The sequence below is a fragment of the Erpetoichthys calabaricus genome, chromosome 17, assembly GCF_900747795.2.
Source record: "Erpetoichthys calabaricus chromosome 17, fErpCal1.3, whole genome shotgun sequence".
Classification (NCBI taxonomy): Eukaryota; Metazoa; Chordata; class Cladistia; order Polypteriformes; family Polypteridae; genus Erpetoichthys; species Erpetoichthys calabaricus.
Window position 1 is genome coordinate 65272582 of NC_041410.2, and position 16505 is coordinate 65289086.

General features: G+C 37.0%; 1 protein-coding gene across 9 annotated transcripts in view; it reads left to right on the forward strand.

The window, feature by feature from the left end:
* Positions 1–16505, forward strand: part of plin1 (perilipin 1) — a 145299-nt gene that overhangs the window by 80009 nt on the left and 48785 nt on the right. The window contains exon 8 of one of the 9 annotated variants that reach the window (XM_028822507.2): positions 5458–6540. The exons of 4 other annotated variants lie outside the window; for them this stretch is intronic. In XM_028822507.2, coding sequence (XP_028678340.1) covers positions 5458–5628 — 171 coding nt within the window. In that variant the 3' untranslated portion in view covers positions 5629–6540. 4 more of the 9 variants (XM_028822508.2, XM_028822511.2, XM_028822509.2 and 1 more) reach the window with 4 other exon arrangements.

A 16505-nucleotide genomic window follows, 5' to 3' on the forward strand; every position in this document is an offset into this window, starting at 1 on the left:
TTATGGAACACGCCATGTGCATCATTCTGTACATTAAGATGTTTGATGGTCAGATGATCAAATCAGCACAGGTCTAACATTCCTTTTTATGGCTCTTCTGGGAGAGACACACCCTGTGACTTCCACTTACTGTCTTTGCATCTTGAGTCCACCACTTGCTCACTGTGTGACTGTGATTGGTCCATTTCTGTTTGCAGGTCGGACACCTCATTTGACATATTAAATAGTGCTTTCATGTAGCGAGTGCACCATTTCTCCAGGGACTGTTTTGTAGTCCAACCATTTACTAACTATGTAAAACTTAATCTTTCTGCCAAGTTGTTACAATGCATAAAAAAATAAAAGAGTAATGTCTTTGTGAAATTAAAACTACAGTAAAACTTTATAGTAATTATAGTATGAAGACTAAACTAAGCAGAATTTTCATGTAAGATCACAAATAATATAAAAATGAAAAATGGTATAAAAAGCCAAAAGTATAATAAAATTAGCACACAGTTCTTTGCAAAGGAAATGTCTAAGTCTAGCCATGGGCCACATAGCAGTCCAGCTACTCCCTGGACATTCTACAGTGTTCTGTTATCCAGGCTGATGCCCGTGACTGTACATTAATTATAAAATGTTTTGACAGTGGAGTCTGTCACCTTGATGCCATTTACTCCCACCTGCTCTGAAGAACCATTTTAAGAACTTGCTTGAAACACAAGTGCTATACCAGGGAAGCAGTCAATAAAGTTGGCCACGATGAATGTGGGACCATCTGATCAGCTGCCCAGTTTCTTTTCACAAGTCTGTTCACACTAGAATGGTGTCCTATTTTGAATTGGTTCATTCAGTTCAGTTTATATTATTTTTGTATAGTACTTCTCATTGAGTGCAGGCTCAAAGTGCTGTAACAAATTCTCAGGTAAATACAAATACCACATTATAAATGACTAATTATGTAATGAATGCATGTAATGACATATATTTGTATAAACAGACATAACAGCAGAGTAGTTTGAAACTGATTAGCATAAATGGAAGCCAACAATATCTATCAATTAATTAATTTTTGAACTATGGCCAGTTCAAAATTGAGAACAGAAAAATAAAAATGCCAGTCAGCAGCATCCTTGGAGGAAAAGAATACACCTGTGGTTCATGTCTTGTGCCCAGTGTTCCCAGATTAGGATTTAGTCTGAACTGGATTAAGCAGGTTTAAACATGGATGAATATTGTCTGGTGTTGGCTTGGATAGAGCACAGCCTTCATGACTCTACCCTCCCAAGTGTGCTGATATCATTCTGTATTGCTCTTCCATTTCCTGTATACTGATATGTTTGATGCAAGAGAATATATTTTGTTTTTCTTCATCTGATTGTTTTAATTTACCTGAAATATATAATGGGAATATTTGCTTTTGAATTATGCTCCTTGCTTCAAAATATATAGGCAAGAACAGAGTGAATTGACTTTTTTAGATTTTGCACCTGCGGGCATCACGTGTGGCTTTTATTCTGATTAGAATTTACATGAAATGTTATTGGCACTTTATTCATTGTTTACATAAATGACAAAAGTGTCCAAATACATCAAAAACCTAAACTGTGTCATAGTTTTAATACTGTTGGAAAAGAAAAAGGAAAAGAAATACAGTTGTTTGTTATATTTATATAACATAAATATGAGGTGGGCAGCACGGTGGCTGCTGCCTAATGACAAGTAGACCGGGGTTCATGTCCTTGGTACGCCCTGCATGGTGTTTGTATGTTCTCCCTGTGTCTGGTTTCCTCCCACAGTCCAGTGGCATGCATGTTAGCTGAATTGGTGATGCTAAATTAACCTGAATGTGTGTGTGTGTCATTGTGCTTACCTTGTGAATGAATGGTGCCCTGCTCAGGGGTTATTCCTGCCTTGCACCCAATGCATGCTGGGATAGTGTCTTGATCTTCCCTGTGGCCCAACACAGGGTAAGTGGGTTTGAAAATGGATGGATGAACAATTTGGGTGGAACCGTGGTTGATGTTGCTGCCTTAAAGCTCCTCCATCATGGGTGCAAATCCCAGTGCAACCACTGCTTGTGTAGTTTGTGCATTGTCCCTATTCCCAGTTTGTTACTTAATTAAACACAATAATAATACTACTACTAATAATAATTCTTTACATTTGTATTGAGCTTTTCTCACTACTCAAAGTGCTCTCCATGCAGAGAGGACCCGGGACATGAACCCATGATCTCCTGCATTCGGGTGTAAGCTCTGACTGCCAATCATCCTGAGTTGGAATAACGGGGTTCAATAAATGGATGGATGGATGGACAGACTTATAAATAATTCTAGAGTTTAAAAACAAGATGTCCAAATTTGGACAATTTATCTTTTGTTCTGCCTAGAGTGCTGATGTGATTATAGACAGAACGAGCTGTATATACCTGGCGTTGCCCGGGGCAGAAGTAACCTAATCGGTCAAACACTTACATATATACCAAAGTAAACCTAATCGGTTAAACAGCTTCATATATACAGAAGCGAACCTAATTGGTCAAACAGTTATGAATGTGCAGAATGATTTTACAAACATTATGCGTGTTAACAATCATTAAAAAGAAAAGATTGAGGAACTGTTCTTCTATATGTGATGAAGCCACTAATAAGACAGATTTTTTTCAGGACCCAGCTGTTTCATAACTAAACTACTGCCACCCCAAAGTAATGCCTAATACTGGTTTTTGGGGTAGCTGTGGAATAAAAAGGGTGTTTTTTAGTCAGTAACAATCTGACAGTACCCTTCAGTACGGGCTGAAGGGTGCCTATGTAAGGTTTTACATCCTTCCCATATGGAAAAAAAAACATACTAAACTTTTTTTTCATCATTACAGATAATCTCAGTCAAATCGAAGTATGCATTCTCAATTTATTTTTATCTAATTTTTACTTTTTCACAAAGCCATCCCATGCCAATTTGTATGAATAAACTTTTGCTAGAGAGTTACCAAAAGTTTATTCATGCACATATTTTAATACAGATAATCTATCTGTAATCAAGGTTCTCATTTTCATTCTAATTTAAAATAATAATAGATACTCATTTTTTTGTTCTGTTTTAGAAAAACCAATCTATGCCACCTACGTCTTCGTCAAGTCAGCTTCATCCAGCTTCATCACATATAGAAGAAGAGTTCCTGAATCTTTTCTTTTTAATGATTGTTAACACGCATAATCTTTGTAAAATTATTCTGCACATGCATAACTGTTTGACCAATTAGGTTCGCTTCTGTATATATGAAGCTGTTTCATCGATTAGGTTTGCTTTTGTATTTATGTAACTGTTTGACCAATTAGGTTTGCTTATGTATATAGATTAGCTGTTTGTCCGATTAGGTTCGCTTCTGTATATATGAAGCTGTTTAACCGATTAGGTTTACTTTGGTATATATGTAACTGTTTGACCGATTAGGTTACTTCTGCCCCGGGCAATGCCGGGTATATACAGCTCGTTATATATACATATACACATATATTTTTATATATATATATATATATATATATATATATATATATATATATATATATATATATATATATATATACACACATACATACATACATATACACACATAGATGCACTTACAATAACATAGAAATCAATATAAACAACATTAACATCATTATCATATGAGAATATGAAGCACATTTCATATAAATATAAATTATTAAACAGTAAAATCTTCTTCTATAATTTGCTACCGTGGCTTTTCGTTGGTCTGTCCAGGATTTGAAATCACATGTAGCTTGCAAACCGTTTGACGTATTGACTTGAAATGTGGTACACATATAATACGTCACGTCTGCTATCAGCTTTATGGGTGATGAATGTATTACTCTTTTTATGTTTATTTTATTTTAGAATCAACTCCTATCTGCGCACACCAGGGTGGCCGTGGGCGGATGCGTATGGTGTATTCACTCCATGTTATCGTGCATTGCGCTGTCACTGGTATTTTGATAAAAGAATTTGAACAATATATAAGAAGCGTATAAATTATTAAACAGTAAAACATTAACATTTAAGAAGTAAAGTTACATTGAGTACTACTGCAGTGCCTTCGGGTATACCTCATTTTTTCTTTGCCCATTACATGCTTAAATGTATACATTTTTTGGTGTACCTACCCGAGAACACGCGACATATAACCGACCGTGGGAGAAGCATGGATTTTAAACACGCGTTGAGTTCATCTGCTGGTCTCCCTCGTGGAATAACTGGTAATGTTTGAGTAAAATGTACAGCGAGTAAAACGACATTACCTCCTTTTTTTTTTTTACGATCTGTGAGATCTTGCTTTTTTCGGTTCAAGGCTTCATAAGCTCTTTTATGTTCAATGTTGTACTTAATAAGTAGTAATTATCCCAAACCATGATCTTTGAATGTTGCAAGACTTTCGCCTTGTATGTAGATCGGGGTAATTACATTCATTGCATTCCTAGTCTGAATCACAATCTGATTGTATGGGTGGTTACCTGGCACTGTAGGGTTGCCACCCGTCCTTTAAAATACGGAATCGTGCCGCGTTTGAGAATGAAATTGCGCATCCCATTTTCAATCAATACTGGACGGGATTTATCCCGTATTTTTTGTATCATTTTTTTTTTAAAGCAGCGTCTCATGCAAATCATCCCACACGCATTTTATGAAGATGCCTCCTTTCCTACTTTTGATTGGGTAATACTTGATGTCATCGTTAGTTTGATTGGTGTTTTTAACTGTCCAGTGAGTAGGGCGTGTCTTTCAACCGTAAGCAGATTTTTTTGCAGTGGTATGACTGACCTCGACGACGGCGACGTTATACGTCAAAAATAAATTACGATAAATGACGATTTTAGCGATACTTTATTACGACGGCGGCTACATAGACACGATCAAATAAAAACAAAAAAATCAAATAATCATTCTACATTTTCAAAACGTCGAAAAAACGACGGAATGAAAAAAAGGCCCACCCGACGACCCACCCATTCCATTTTTATATATATAGATGTTCAATGTGATGACAGAGAGAGAGTTATCCATGTCAGCTTTGACCATTAGTATATAACTTCAGGTTTCCTATCAGGAAACTCTAAGCGTTAATATAATTATGACAGTGTATTATATGAACCGCTTGGACCTTTATAAAAACACCCAATGTAAAAGACTATGTAACAGAGACTGTATGATCAGCTACTTAAAAGGTGACTGTTTCTATTAAGTTTGGTAAGTCACTCTGGCGCAATCTTCTCACCCTTACAGTACAGGTGGACAAGACAAAGACCAGCTAAAGAGTTACCCCACTGAAGTCAACTTAGGATCAGCAGGCTGTTGAGAAGATCAAGATGTGTAAAAAAATGAATAGTATTCTTTAACAATCTGTGATTTAGGGTAACCAAAGGGCACCTGTGTGTGTGCATGTGTGTGTGTTTTTTTTTTCCCTCACAGTTTTATTGGTTCATTCATTGGTTTTCAGTTAACCCAATGAAGCACACAGGACACATGGCTCCTTTCCGGTTTGGCAGAAACTCGTACCTGAAGAGCATGCTGATTGGACAGTTAGATGAAATCATGTGGCTCTACACTACAAATTTTCAATACATCTCCATCCACGTTTAACTGAATAGACAACTGAACTTTGATGGTCAGGAAGCTTAACTTGAAACTTGTTGTGAATTATTGAATTAGGCTGGCCACTTTATGTATGATAATCTGTCCATTTATCAAAATAAAGTAAAACCAAAGGCTGAAGATCAATTTCCAAAACATTTCTAGAAATGTGTCCTGGCTTCACAATGGATCCTTGTGTTAATAAGAAATGCCAATAATGTTTTCATAATATTCAAGTCAAACTCTGGTTATGAAAAAAAGTACATTTCACTCTCAATTTCTGAAAAATGGTGTCCTAACAGAGAATTTTCACTTTTTTAAAGGATTGTTATTTTGAAATTTCATTTTTCCTAGCACCAAAAACGTCATGAGAAGGGAGAAACTGACAGCATTGTGCCACTTGGTGAGGCTCTTAAACTATTCAGACTGGACTGAAGGAAGTCAGCGGGGCTGTAAATGTAATTTCTTCGATTATCAAAACTGTTCTTTTAACTGAGTCAAGGCACCCAAAAACATAGTCAATGGATTTCTGCAGAGGGTGATCAGATTATAATCTAAAAACACTGAAATGGAAGCACTTTGAATCAACGCACTCCTTAAAATGAATGGATTCTTCTTCAACATGAATTCAGCATTTTTTCTCCCTTTAAACTGCAAATTGAATATTTTTTCTATTTTTGTTTCTTGTTTGGAGTTCTTTTTAAAAGTGCATATCAATGACCCTGTCCATTTTTTGAATTTCTTTTACTCTCCCTGCTGCCCTGTATGATAAAAAGAAAATGGACGTTTGCATGAATGCTGTTTTATTTCAGTGTTGTTAAGCTTCTTAAGAGATGTACTGTTTTTCTGAATTAAAGTCAGAGTTAAATTCTCTGACCCTGTTGGCAGGGAATAAATAAATTAGCAATGCCATTTACTAAAGTTGTGAATGTATGGTATGTGATGTTTTTAAAATTGGAATACTGTATAACTGAAACCTTTGACTGTTCCTGGGCTTTTTCCTTTACCCCATTGGATTCTCAGTGAAGTAGCAAAGCCAAGCTTAAAGACACTGGAGTATCTAAAACTTGACATTACAGAGTCCAGATGTGCTAGGAAGGGAGGTGGGAGAGGCCCTCAAGTGCCAGGCTGTGCGATAACATGTCCCCTTCTGCCAAGAATACAAGCTGCCGGGTTTTATGAGTTCATGAGCTATGCCTCTGTGGTGGTACAACCTGTTCTTATTTAAACTCAGTTCTGTTCTGTTTATTCTTGACTTGCATATCCTCCTCCATATTTCAGTAGTACAAAACATTGCAGCCCCTAATACGTGCTGAAGCTAGTTAGGCCCCTGGGCTACATATTCCTTTAGGGATAATCAATAGAACTCTGAAAAGCAAACCAACAACAAAGGGAAGGTTTAAAAAAGGAAAGAAAAGGCAAACATTACTGGAATTAAACAAAACAACATACTAGAATAATAAACTTACAAAAGAAATAATTTTAAAAAACAATAATAAATTAAGAGCTTTTACCAAAACCAAAAAGTGGAAATTCAGTAGGTTTACATATACTGTATCAGGACAGGCAAATGTTCAAAAAATAAACCAAGAATTCTTATCTAAAGATCTTCTAAGAGGCATATAAAGCCAAGTAAATGTGAAAATTTAAATGGCCACTCAAGGAGCCGACAACACAGCATTTAAATCTTTGGTAATGCTACAGCAGTTTGCTAGCTCTAAACAGGTGACTTACAGACATGGACAAATGTGTTGGTACTCTTGCAGCTCATTGAAAAAGTGTTGTAGCCTCCTGAAAAGTGATGACATGAAAAGTGACTGCCTCCTGTACACCTGCTTGCCTTTGATATGTCATTGAGTAAAGAAGAGCAAGTGCGAAAAGAGATCAAGTGTTGCTTATTCTACTAAGCTATTTATATAATGGCCTGGGCACATTTGTTGGTACCCCTAGTAAAGATCATAAATAATTGGATTAGATTGCTTTTTCATACTAGCTGTTTTCTTTAAGTAGTATCACACATGTCTCCAGTCATGCAATTTGGCCTTTTTAAATGAAGAAAAGTAGTCACTCTGCTGTTTGGTATCATCGTGTGTCCCACGCTGAAACTGGACCAGAGAAAGCAAAGCAGATAGTTCCCTGAGCAGATCAGAAAGAAAATTATAGACAAACATGTTAAAGGCAAAGGCCAGAAGACCATCTCCAAGCAGCTTGATATTACTGTGACAACAGTTTAAATATTATTAAGAAGTTGAAAGTCCATGGCACTGTGGGCAACCTTCCTGGACATGGCCACAAGAGGAAAATCGACCCCAGAATGGTCAAAAGGATAGTGAGAATGGTAGACTAAAAGCCAAGAACAACTTCCAAAGATGTTCAAGTTGAACTCCAAGGTCAAGATCCATCAATGTCTGATTGTACCAGCTGTCACTTTTTGAGTGACGGTGCTCTCAATGGAAAAAGGCCTATGAGGACTCAACTGTCAGTCAGTCAGTCATTGTTCAACCCGCTATATCCTAACACAGGGTCACGGGGGTCTGCTGGAGCCAGTCTCAGCCAACACAGGGCGCAAGGCAGGAATAAACCCCGGGCAGGGTGCCAGCCCACCACAAGAAAAACATAACAAAGTTAAAGTGGAATTTACTTAAATGCATATTGACAAGCCACATATGCTTCTTGGAGAATGAGACAAAAATTGAGCTTTCTGAGAAGTCACATCAGCTCTGTGTCCAAAGATGAAAAAAATGAAGCTTTCGAAGAAAAGAACACTATACTTTACTGAGAAACACGGAGGAGGCTCGGTTATGTTTTGAAGTTGCTTTGAGTCTATGCAGGGAACAATGAAATCTCAAGACTATTAAACCATTCTGGAGTGAAACATACTGCCCAGTGTCAGAAAGCTCTGTCTCAGTCACAGGTCATGGATCCTCCAACAGGATAATGAGCCAAACACACAGCTACAAGCACCTAAGAATGGCTAAGAACAAAACATGGAACTAATTTGAAGTGACCTTCTATGAACTCTAATTTGGATCCTATCGAACATCTGTGGGAAGAACTGAAGTCTGCAGAAGGCCTCCTTCAAACCTAACACAGCAGTTTGTACAGAAAGATTGAGCCAAACTAACTAGTGACAGGTGCAGAAGTCTCATTGAGAGCTGCAGAAATCGCTTGTTTGAAGTGATTGCCTCTAAAGTTTGTGCAACAAATACTAGGTTAAGGGTCCTATCAATCTTGTCAATGTCATTTTCATTTGTGTTATTATTTGAAATATTCTTTTAAATCAAAACTCTAAAGCAAAGTCTGATTTTTGTTAAATATGGAATAAGCAATATTGGGTGCCAATTGCTTTTGCCAGTTTCAAGTTATTTCAATGGCAATTGTAGGGTCTTATTATTTCATAGAGGGGTACCAACAAATATGTCCACATTTGAACAATAATGATGACAGTACCTAATAGTCTTAATCCGAAATGAGGCCTGAAAATGGGGAAAGTGAAAAGCACAAAGATGAATGTAAGAGGCCTGACAATCTTGTCCTGATTTAACTGATTTGGAAATGAAGTAAGATTGTTAGGTTAGGATTATTTTGGTATTAGTGGTAGAGATTTACAGTATGTACACAGAACACTAAACAAACTTTTGGAAGTAAGTCGTTCTGACTGTCAAATCTGAGTTACTAATAGCAAAAACAGCAAAACCAGAAGGGGTACCAAGCAGAAATTTGATAACACCAAACTCAGTTTTTTAATTTCTTAAATTTTGAAATGCATTTACATATAATTGGAGAATCACTGACTGCGATCACCATGTCTGTCTGTCAGTCTGCCTCTCCGCAAGAAACTATTCCATTCCCGTAGGACCGATTTAGATAAAATTAGCATAACTGTTTTTGAAGAAACTTTTGTTCGTGGAGTTTTAATCTTTTTTAGATGCCATATTTTGGATAAAACACAATGTAATATTTTTAAGAAATTTAAAATCTCCCACTGAAAAGCATTGGCGAATTTTCAAACTCGTCTATGTTAAAACAGAGAAACAATCTGTCTGACTTCAGTTATGGATGCTTTTACTGTTTCAAATTTACCTTGAGAGAGGTTATGTCATCTTGAGAAATTTATATATTTTCCTCTTTAACTTGTCTAATGGCCACTTCTGACAGTAATACAAGTTACTAAAATGACGTGAGAGACGCACTTGCGCAAGCTCAGCTCAATTCCCCTGCAGTTTGAGGTAAGTTAACTGTAAAAGTAAAAAACAAAAAGCAAACATCACTTATCTAGAAATGTATGCAAGAGGAAAGGAATTATGTAAGCATTCCTCTGTAAGCAAATATGAACGCAATATTTCCAGTGTGTTACACTAAAGACAAACTCATGGCTGCATTAGCTGCACATCATAATTATTCAGCATTTCTGACTGTATCATTTACTGGCAAAGTTCCATACCTCCTCATGGTCTGAAGCAACCAATAATTTTCCCCTGAGACTTTAGAAGATTTTAACCCTTCTTTAGATAATGTAAATGTAATGTTTAAGAAATTTGAGATACAGTTTGTCACAGACCCTCCATGGCCATCAGTTAATAACAGAACATCAAATGATGCTATTTTTACATCACTTGACTCGGATTCTGTTCTGTATGATTTCTCTATGAGTGACCAAAAGTCTATATGGGCTACATTTTTAGGCACATAACATTGGAAAGTGCTGTTAAAGTGCATGTACAGTATTTAATGTCTTCTTCTAACACATGCAGTTTCTGAGTATGACTCACTGTTACAAAAATATTTATTATAGTTATAAGTAACTACTTCTTTGAAGTAACTAAAACAAAGTTAAAATGCTCCAACTTTCAAATCAGTTAACCAAGTTCTTGAATACAGCTGACTGTTATGTCATGTCCACATTTTTAAACTTGGTTTGTATCGCAAATGCAGAGGATCACTTAACTAAAGCAAAGTGCAGACAATGAAGCCTTCTGATTTTTTCATTTAAGCAGAATATGGCGCCTGTGATATCACTAAGCAAGAAACAACTCATGCTGCATGATAATGGCACGCTTAAATAATGGTTATCACTGTCACTATCGATGCAGCATGCCCTGAATCCAAACTGCAACTGAATAAAACAAATTTAAAAATTGAACTGAAATGAATGGAACATAAAGAATCAATCTACTATATAATAAAACACTAAGGTCTGTGTGTGTGTCCACTGTTTCTGAGCAATCTGATTGGTTAGTTCAGCTTTGGTTTGACTGGTCATTTTGACTTTGGTGAGATAATCAAAAGAGAAAGTGTGAGTGTGAGACACACGAGGAGGACTGAAGGCACGCTGAGAGTCGCCTGACTGGAAATATAAAAGCAGGCAGGAGGCAAGCAGGGTGCCTTGATGTGACAGAGACTGAGAAGCAGGCTATACTGGGAAAGCGATCGACAGAAGTAAAAAGAAAAATTCAGACACAAGAAGATACAGAGGAAAGGTGCTTAAAGTATACACAGGGTGATGGATGTCAAATTTTTAAATGTATTCCATTACCCATCTTTGACAGGCGATGTGGCTAGCATAATATAAAATGGCACTACTCTAGATCTTGATGGCCTCTTACATGTTTAAGATCAGTTGGAAATAGATTTAAGAATAATAGCAAAATAAATACTGCTTGATTAATATTTTTTGGATAATAATTTACCTACCATTTGTATTAAAAATCAAAGTATGGCAAATATTGGCCAGCTGTCCTTCCAGTCTCTTTCCTGGCTGGTCCACAATGCAGACAGATTGGGATGGTGCAGTGTGACAAACTGGGGTCAGTCACTGGTGACGTCCTTTCTCCTATCTGCTATTTGGAGAAGATACTTGCTTAATACAGTATACTGTAATAACAGGGCCACAATTGAATGCAGAATTTGAAAAATGAATTCCAGTAGTTATTACAGCTGCAGTTGTAGACTAGACCAAACATGCATTTACAGACAATAATAGTGCATTAACTTTGATTAATTGTTGAGGCTGATGGGGCGTATATTTCCTAAACTGTCTTGCACTTTAAATCATATTTGGGATTCTGCCCCCATATCTCCCCCATCATCATACCATTTGCTTCCAGTTTTGATTTCATCAAACTGACTTGCAGATATAACAAATGCCCCACATGTGTACTGGTAGGTGTCATGTCCTACTCTGCTGTTTAATTAATGAAATGAAATTGGGGGGTAGTGCCCTTTTATTCGATTAAGCATAACACGTTGACCTTATGGTATTAAATAACAATCCTCAGTACAGTTCAACATCACAAGGTGGAGGAAACCACAACAATCAGAGCCCAGGCACAATGGCTGAAGCAGGGAATTTAATAGAGAGTGAAGTGCTTTTCGGTGATGCTGGACTGGGATGTGCGAATTAGACCGATTTCTTTTATCAGGATAAGTTGTCTGGAGTCTGATGTGTCTGTTGCTAATTACCATTCATGCAGCTTTCTCAGTAAAAAGAGAAATGTGCCAATCTGAGTCATAATCAGACAAATATTCTGAAATGCATTTGTTAAATTACATACAGCAAGTACAATTGGGATTATGATTTAACATTAAAGAATTTTTATGATATAAAATTCATCAGCTCAGCTTTAGATTTCGTGGGTCCCGAGAAGCGATACTGTCAGCTCACTCATATTACTTGCCCTCAGGTCAAGATGGCCTCTTCAGGGCTCCTGAAAATCAGCCAATTAAATTACTTTTGACAAATTGTGGGGAATGTTTAAATGGGTCTGTCTGTGTGTTGTAAATGACTCTTAATGTCTGTCAGGATAGACTGCAGCTCTCTATGACTCTGATTTGGAATGATGTCTGAATACGTTATTGCATCACTGGATCTTCGGGGCAGTCATGCTGAACTAAACAATAAAGAATCTTCATTTTATATACTGTAGTACCTTCCTGTTGTGAACTGTGATTCACTGTGGAGTGCATTAAACTAGCAGCATTGTGATGTACATTTGATCATGTGAACCACCAGTATGTTAAAGCAGCAATTTTGAGATTTGTAAGTAAGATAGGGTTCAAATCCCAGATCTGGAAGAAATTTGTCCTTCTCAATCCATTCAAGGGTTGCTAAAAATTAGACTCTAGCACCATCAGGCACAAGGCTGGGATCAGTCCTGCATGTGGTGTCGGTCCATTGCAGGTCATAGCAGACCAGTTCATGTCTTTGAGTTGTGGGAGGAAACTGGAGAGTGCAGAGACAAAAAAACAGGTAAGATCCACACACAGAGTGTTTGGATCAAGCATGGGCCTGGAGCTGTGAGAAAAGCTCTTATATACACGTGTGGAACTAAAGGGAAGCTAACATGTTGAATAGGGCCCAACAAAACTGGAATGGAGTGCTCATTTGGACCCTTCTGTACCTTTGGTTAAGGCTACATCATCAATTTTGCATTAAAATTCTGGATGATCCATACCACGATTTTCCTTTATGTGTGTAGTCTTCTCTAACGTACCTAACTATTATCGTCTGTCCTTTTACTAATGAACAGCAAGATATGCAAGTTCACACACAATTGACATCACAAAAAAAAAATCAACAAAAGAATTGGCACCAGATCATTGTGATACCCTCTGACATCTGCATCATCTGACAAAATGTAGCCATATGAATTTAAATGTTAAATAAGATGAAAGCCTTGCAGCTATGGAGGAATATTTCACACAACGTAAAATCAGCAAATAGATAAATGTAATGTGAAATATCCATCCATCAATTTTCCAGACCTGCTATATCCTGAGCTGGAAGCTGGAGTCTAAACCAGCAACTGCAGGGACCCCAAGGTAGACACAATCCCTGGACAAAGCACCAGTCCATTGCAGGCTGAACATAGACTGCACACATTCTAGAACCAAATTAGCAATGCTAATTCCCAAAACCAGCATGTCTTAAGACCGTGGGGTGAAACTCATAGAGATGGGAGAGAACATACAAACTCTGCAGAGGCAGGACCCGGGACATGAACTCTGGATTCCTTGTGGCAGGGCAGCAGCGCTACCACTGTGCCACCCCCTATTGTGAATTATTGCAATATACAAATAACAACACAATAATATGTGAGCATAAATAATTAAATGTGTCATGAAATATCATTTCTTTATTTAATTATTTGTTTCATTGACACCACATACAACATGAAATATGACTTGAAATGAAAACACACATTTTCAACTGTGCTTTTTTTATGATTGGTGAATTGTTGGTACAGGGGACACCTGCAGTCCTAACTTTGAATATGCCTGTGACAAACAGGATTCCCAAGGCAAACAAGGCACAGGCTCAAAGTTGTGAATGTGTGCATCTGTTTTGGACACAAGTGCAAGAAACATTTGGCCAGAATTACTGCATGAAGAAGCTACTTCAACTCGAGAAGCCCTGAATTCATCATTCCCTCAAGAGTCTGCATCTAATGTGTGATGTTTGCCTGTTGATAGATAGATAGATAGATAGATAGATAGATAGATAGATAGATAGATAGATAGATAGATAGATAGATAGATAGATAGATAGATAGATAGATAGATAGATAGATAGATAGATAGATAATGTAGCACTTGATGGCCAAACATTTATGTGATGATTCACCAATCAATCAAAACCAATCAGATTTGAAATGTGAAGATGACAGTTTTCATTTCAAGGTGCATTTAATTTTGCATGTAATGTCACTGAAACAAGTAGATGGAATTTCTATCTACTATATAATAAAATGTTAAGGTTTGTGGGGGTGTGTGTGGGTGGGTGTCCAGTCCCGTTGAGCAATCTAACTAGTTAGTTTGGCTTTTGTGACACAATTGAAAGAGGAACTCTAAGTGTGAGACACACGAGGGGCAATAAAGACTTAGGAGGCATGCTGAAAGAGCTGCCTTTAAAGATGGAAAAGTATAAAACCAGACCAGGATGCGAGCAAGGCACCTCAAAGTTTGAGAAGCAGGCTTTACGGGAACATGACTGAGAGAGCGAGCACCAGTCAAGAGAGGTTCAGACACACAAGGATTCAGAGGAGAGGAGTAAGAGGAACACTCAGGGTACAAGTAGGGCAAGAGACATCAAATATTTTTAAATGTGTTCTATTACCTGTCTTTGATAGGTAAAGTGGCTAATAATTAAATAAATACAAGAAGAAATAAGCAACAAATATGTATAAATATTTCATTATTTTTGCTTACACATCAGTTTTTTTACTTTATTGTCAATGCATTTATTTATTTACTATCTCTAAATCTAAGTAATCAATATAGACCTCAGCGTTAATGTTTGCAATGCACCATGCAATGATTATGACTCTGTTATATGCCATTTGGTATGGGATTCATAAAAGCAATAATAATGTTTGTGATGCACCATCTGTTGGAATAAAAAATGCAATGCATTGTATTACTGAAAATGTTTGTGGTGTGGCCTGTTTTGTAATGACAGAGAGACACACAGACAGGCAGATAGACACTTACCCTTTTATAAAAATGGACTAGCTGTGCTACTCGTCTATGATTTAAGATGGGTTGAAATCTAAATAATCAATGTAGACCTCCACATTAATGTTTTCAGTGCACCATGCAATGCACATGTCTCTGTTATATGCCATTTGTTTTGTGATTTGTAAAAGCAGTTTTAATGTTTGTGATGTGCCATGATTTGGAATGACAAAGACATATCAACCACACAGACAGACAGACACTTATCCTTTTATTAAAATGGACTAGCTGTGCTAAGATGAGTTGAAATCTAAGTAAAGATCTCAGCATTAACGTCTAGAGCAAGTGTGGCCATCTCCAATCCTGGAGAGCTACGGCGGCTGCAGGTGTTTGTTCCAGCCAATAACAGATCTTATTTAATTTCATGGCTTGTTAATGTTTTAACTCTACCATGTCAGTTTATTCTTAAATCACAGATTGTATTTCCTTTCTAATGATACATGTATCATCATTGTGATTTGAAGCCCAAAATGGATGAGTAATTTTCAGTTCTTTACTCTCTCTTCAGTTTCCTTCTGAGTACTTAATTAAACCAAATAGTGAATGATGAATACACACGGGTGGAAATGGAGACAAGCAAGATGGAGAACTGCTGCTTCCTTTGTCATTTGCATTTTGTAGCTAATAAGGAGCAGTTAAAACAATGAATACAGCTGTTTAAGATTAAAATAACCAATTAAGGGTTCAAAATCTTAACAAATGAGACAACTGAAATGAATCAGAAAAATATCACTTGAGCAATAAGTGCTTCATCAACAATAAGTGATTTCTCATTAAGCAACAACCTGAAGCCACTGCGGCCCTCCATGACCAACGTTGGACTGAGCAGAGTCCTAAATAGAAAATAAATGAAATGAAGTTAATTATTAGCAAAAACTAGTTACTAATTAAGAAAACCACTCTGGCTGTCCAGGATCGGAGTTGACCATCCTGGTTTAGAGTACACCATGCAATGCGTGTCTCAGTTACATGCCATTTATAATAGGATTTGTAAAATGCATTCTTTTATTATCGGGAATGTGCTTATTAAATTTTATCCAAAATATTCTTCCATACACAACCACTTACTAAACCAGAGATGTTTTGTATGAACCACCTAAATTGAAACGGGAACACCTCAAGTTTACAATCAAATGGCTTTGAGGTGAAAAAGAACAGACCAGAATAACACGGTGAAAACATGCAGACTTCACACAATTCTTGACTCAAGCAGAAGATTCTGGGGCTGTCTGGTAGCGGCACTCACATTGCAGTATGACTCACTGCTTAGTGGCATTTTCAAATTTAACATCATCAGGTGGTTCTTCTCATCCTAATTCTTATCAGTATAATGTCTTGTGCACAATGCATTCTTAGTGTTGATCTCCTTTCTT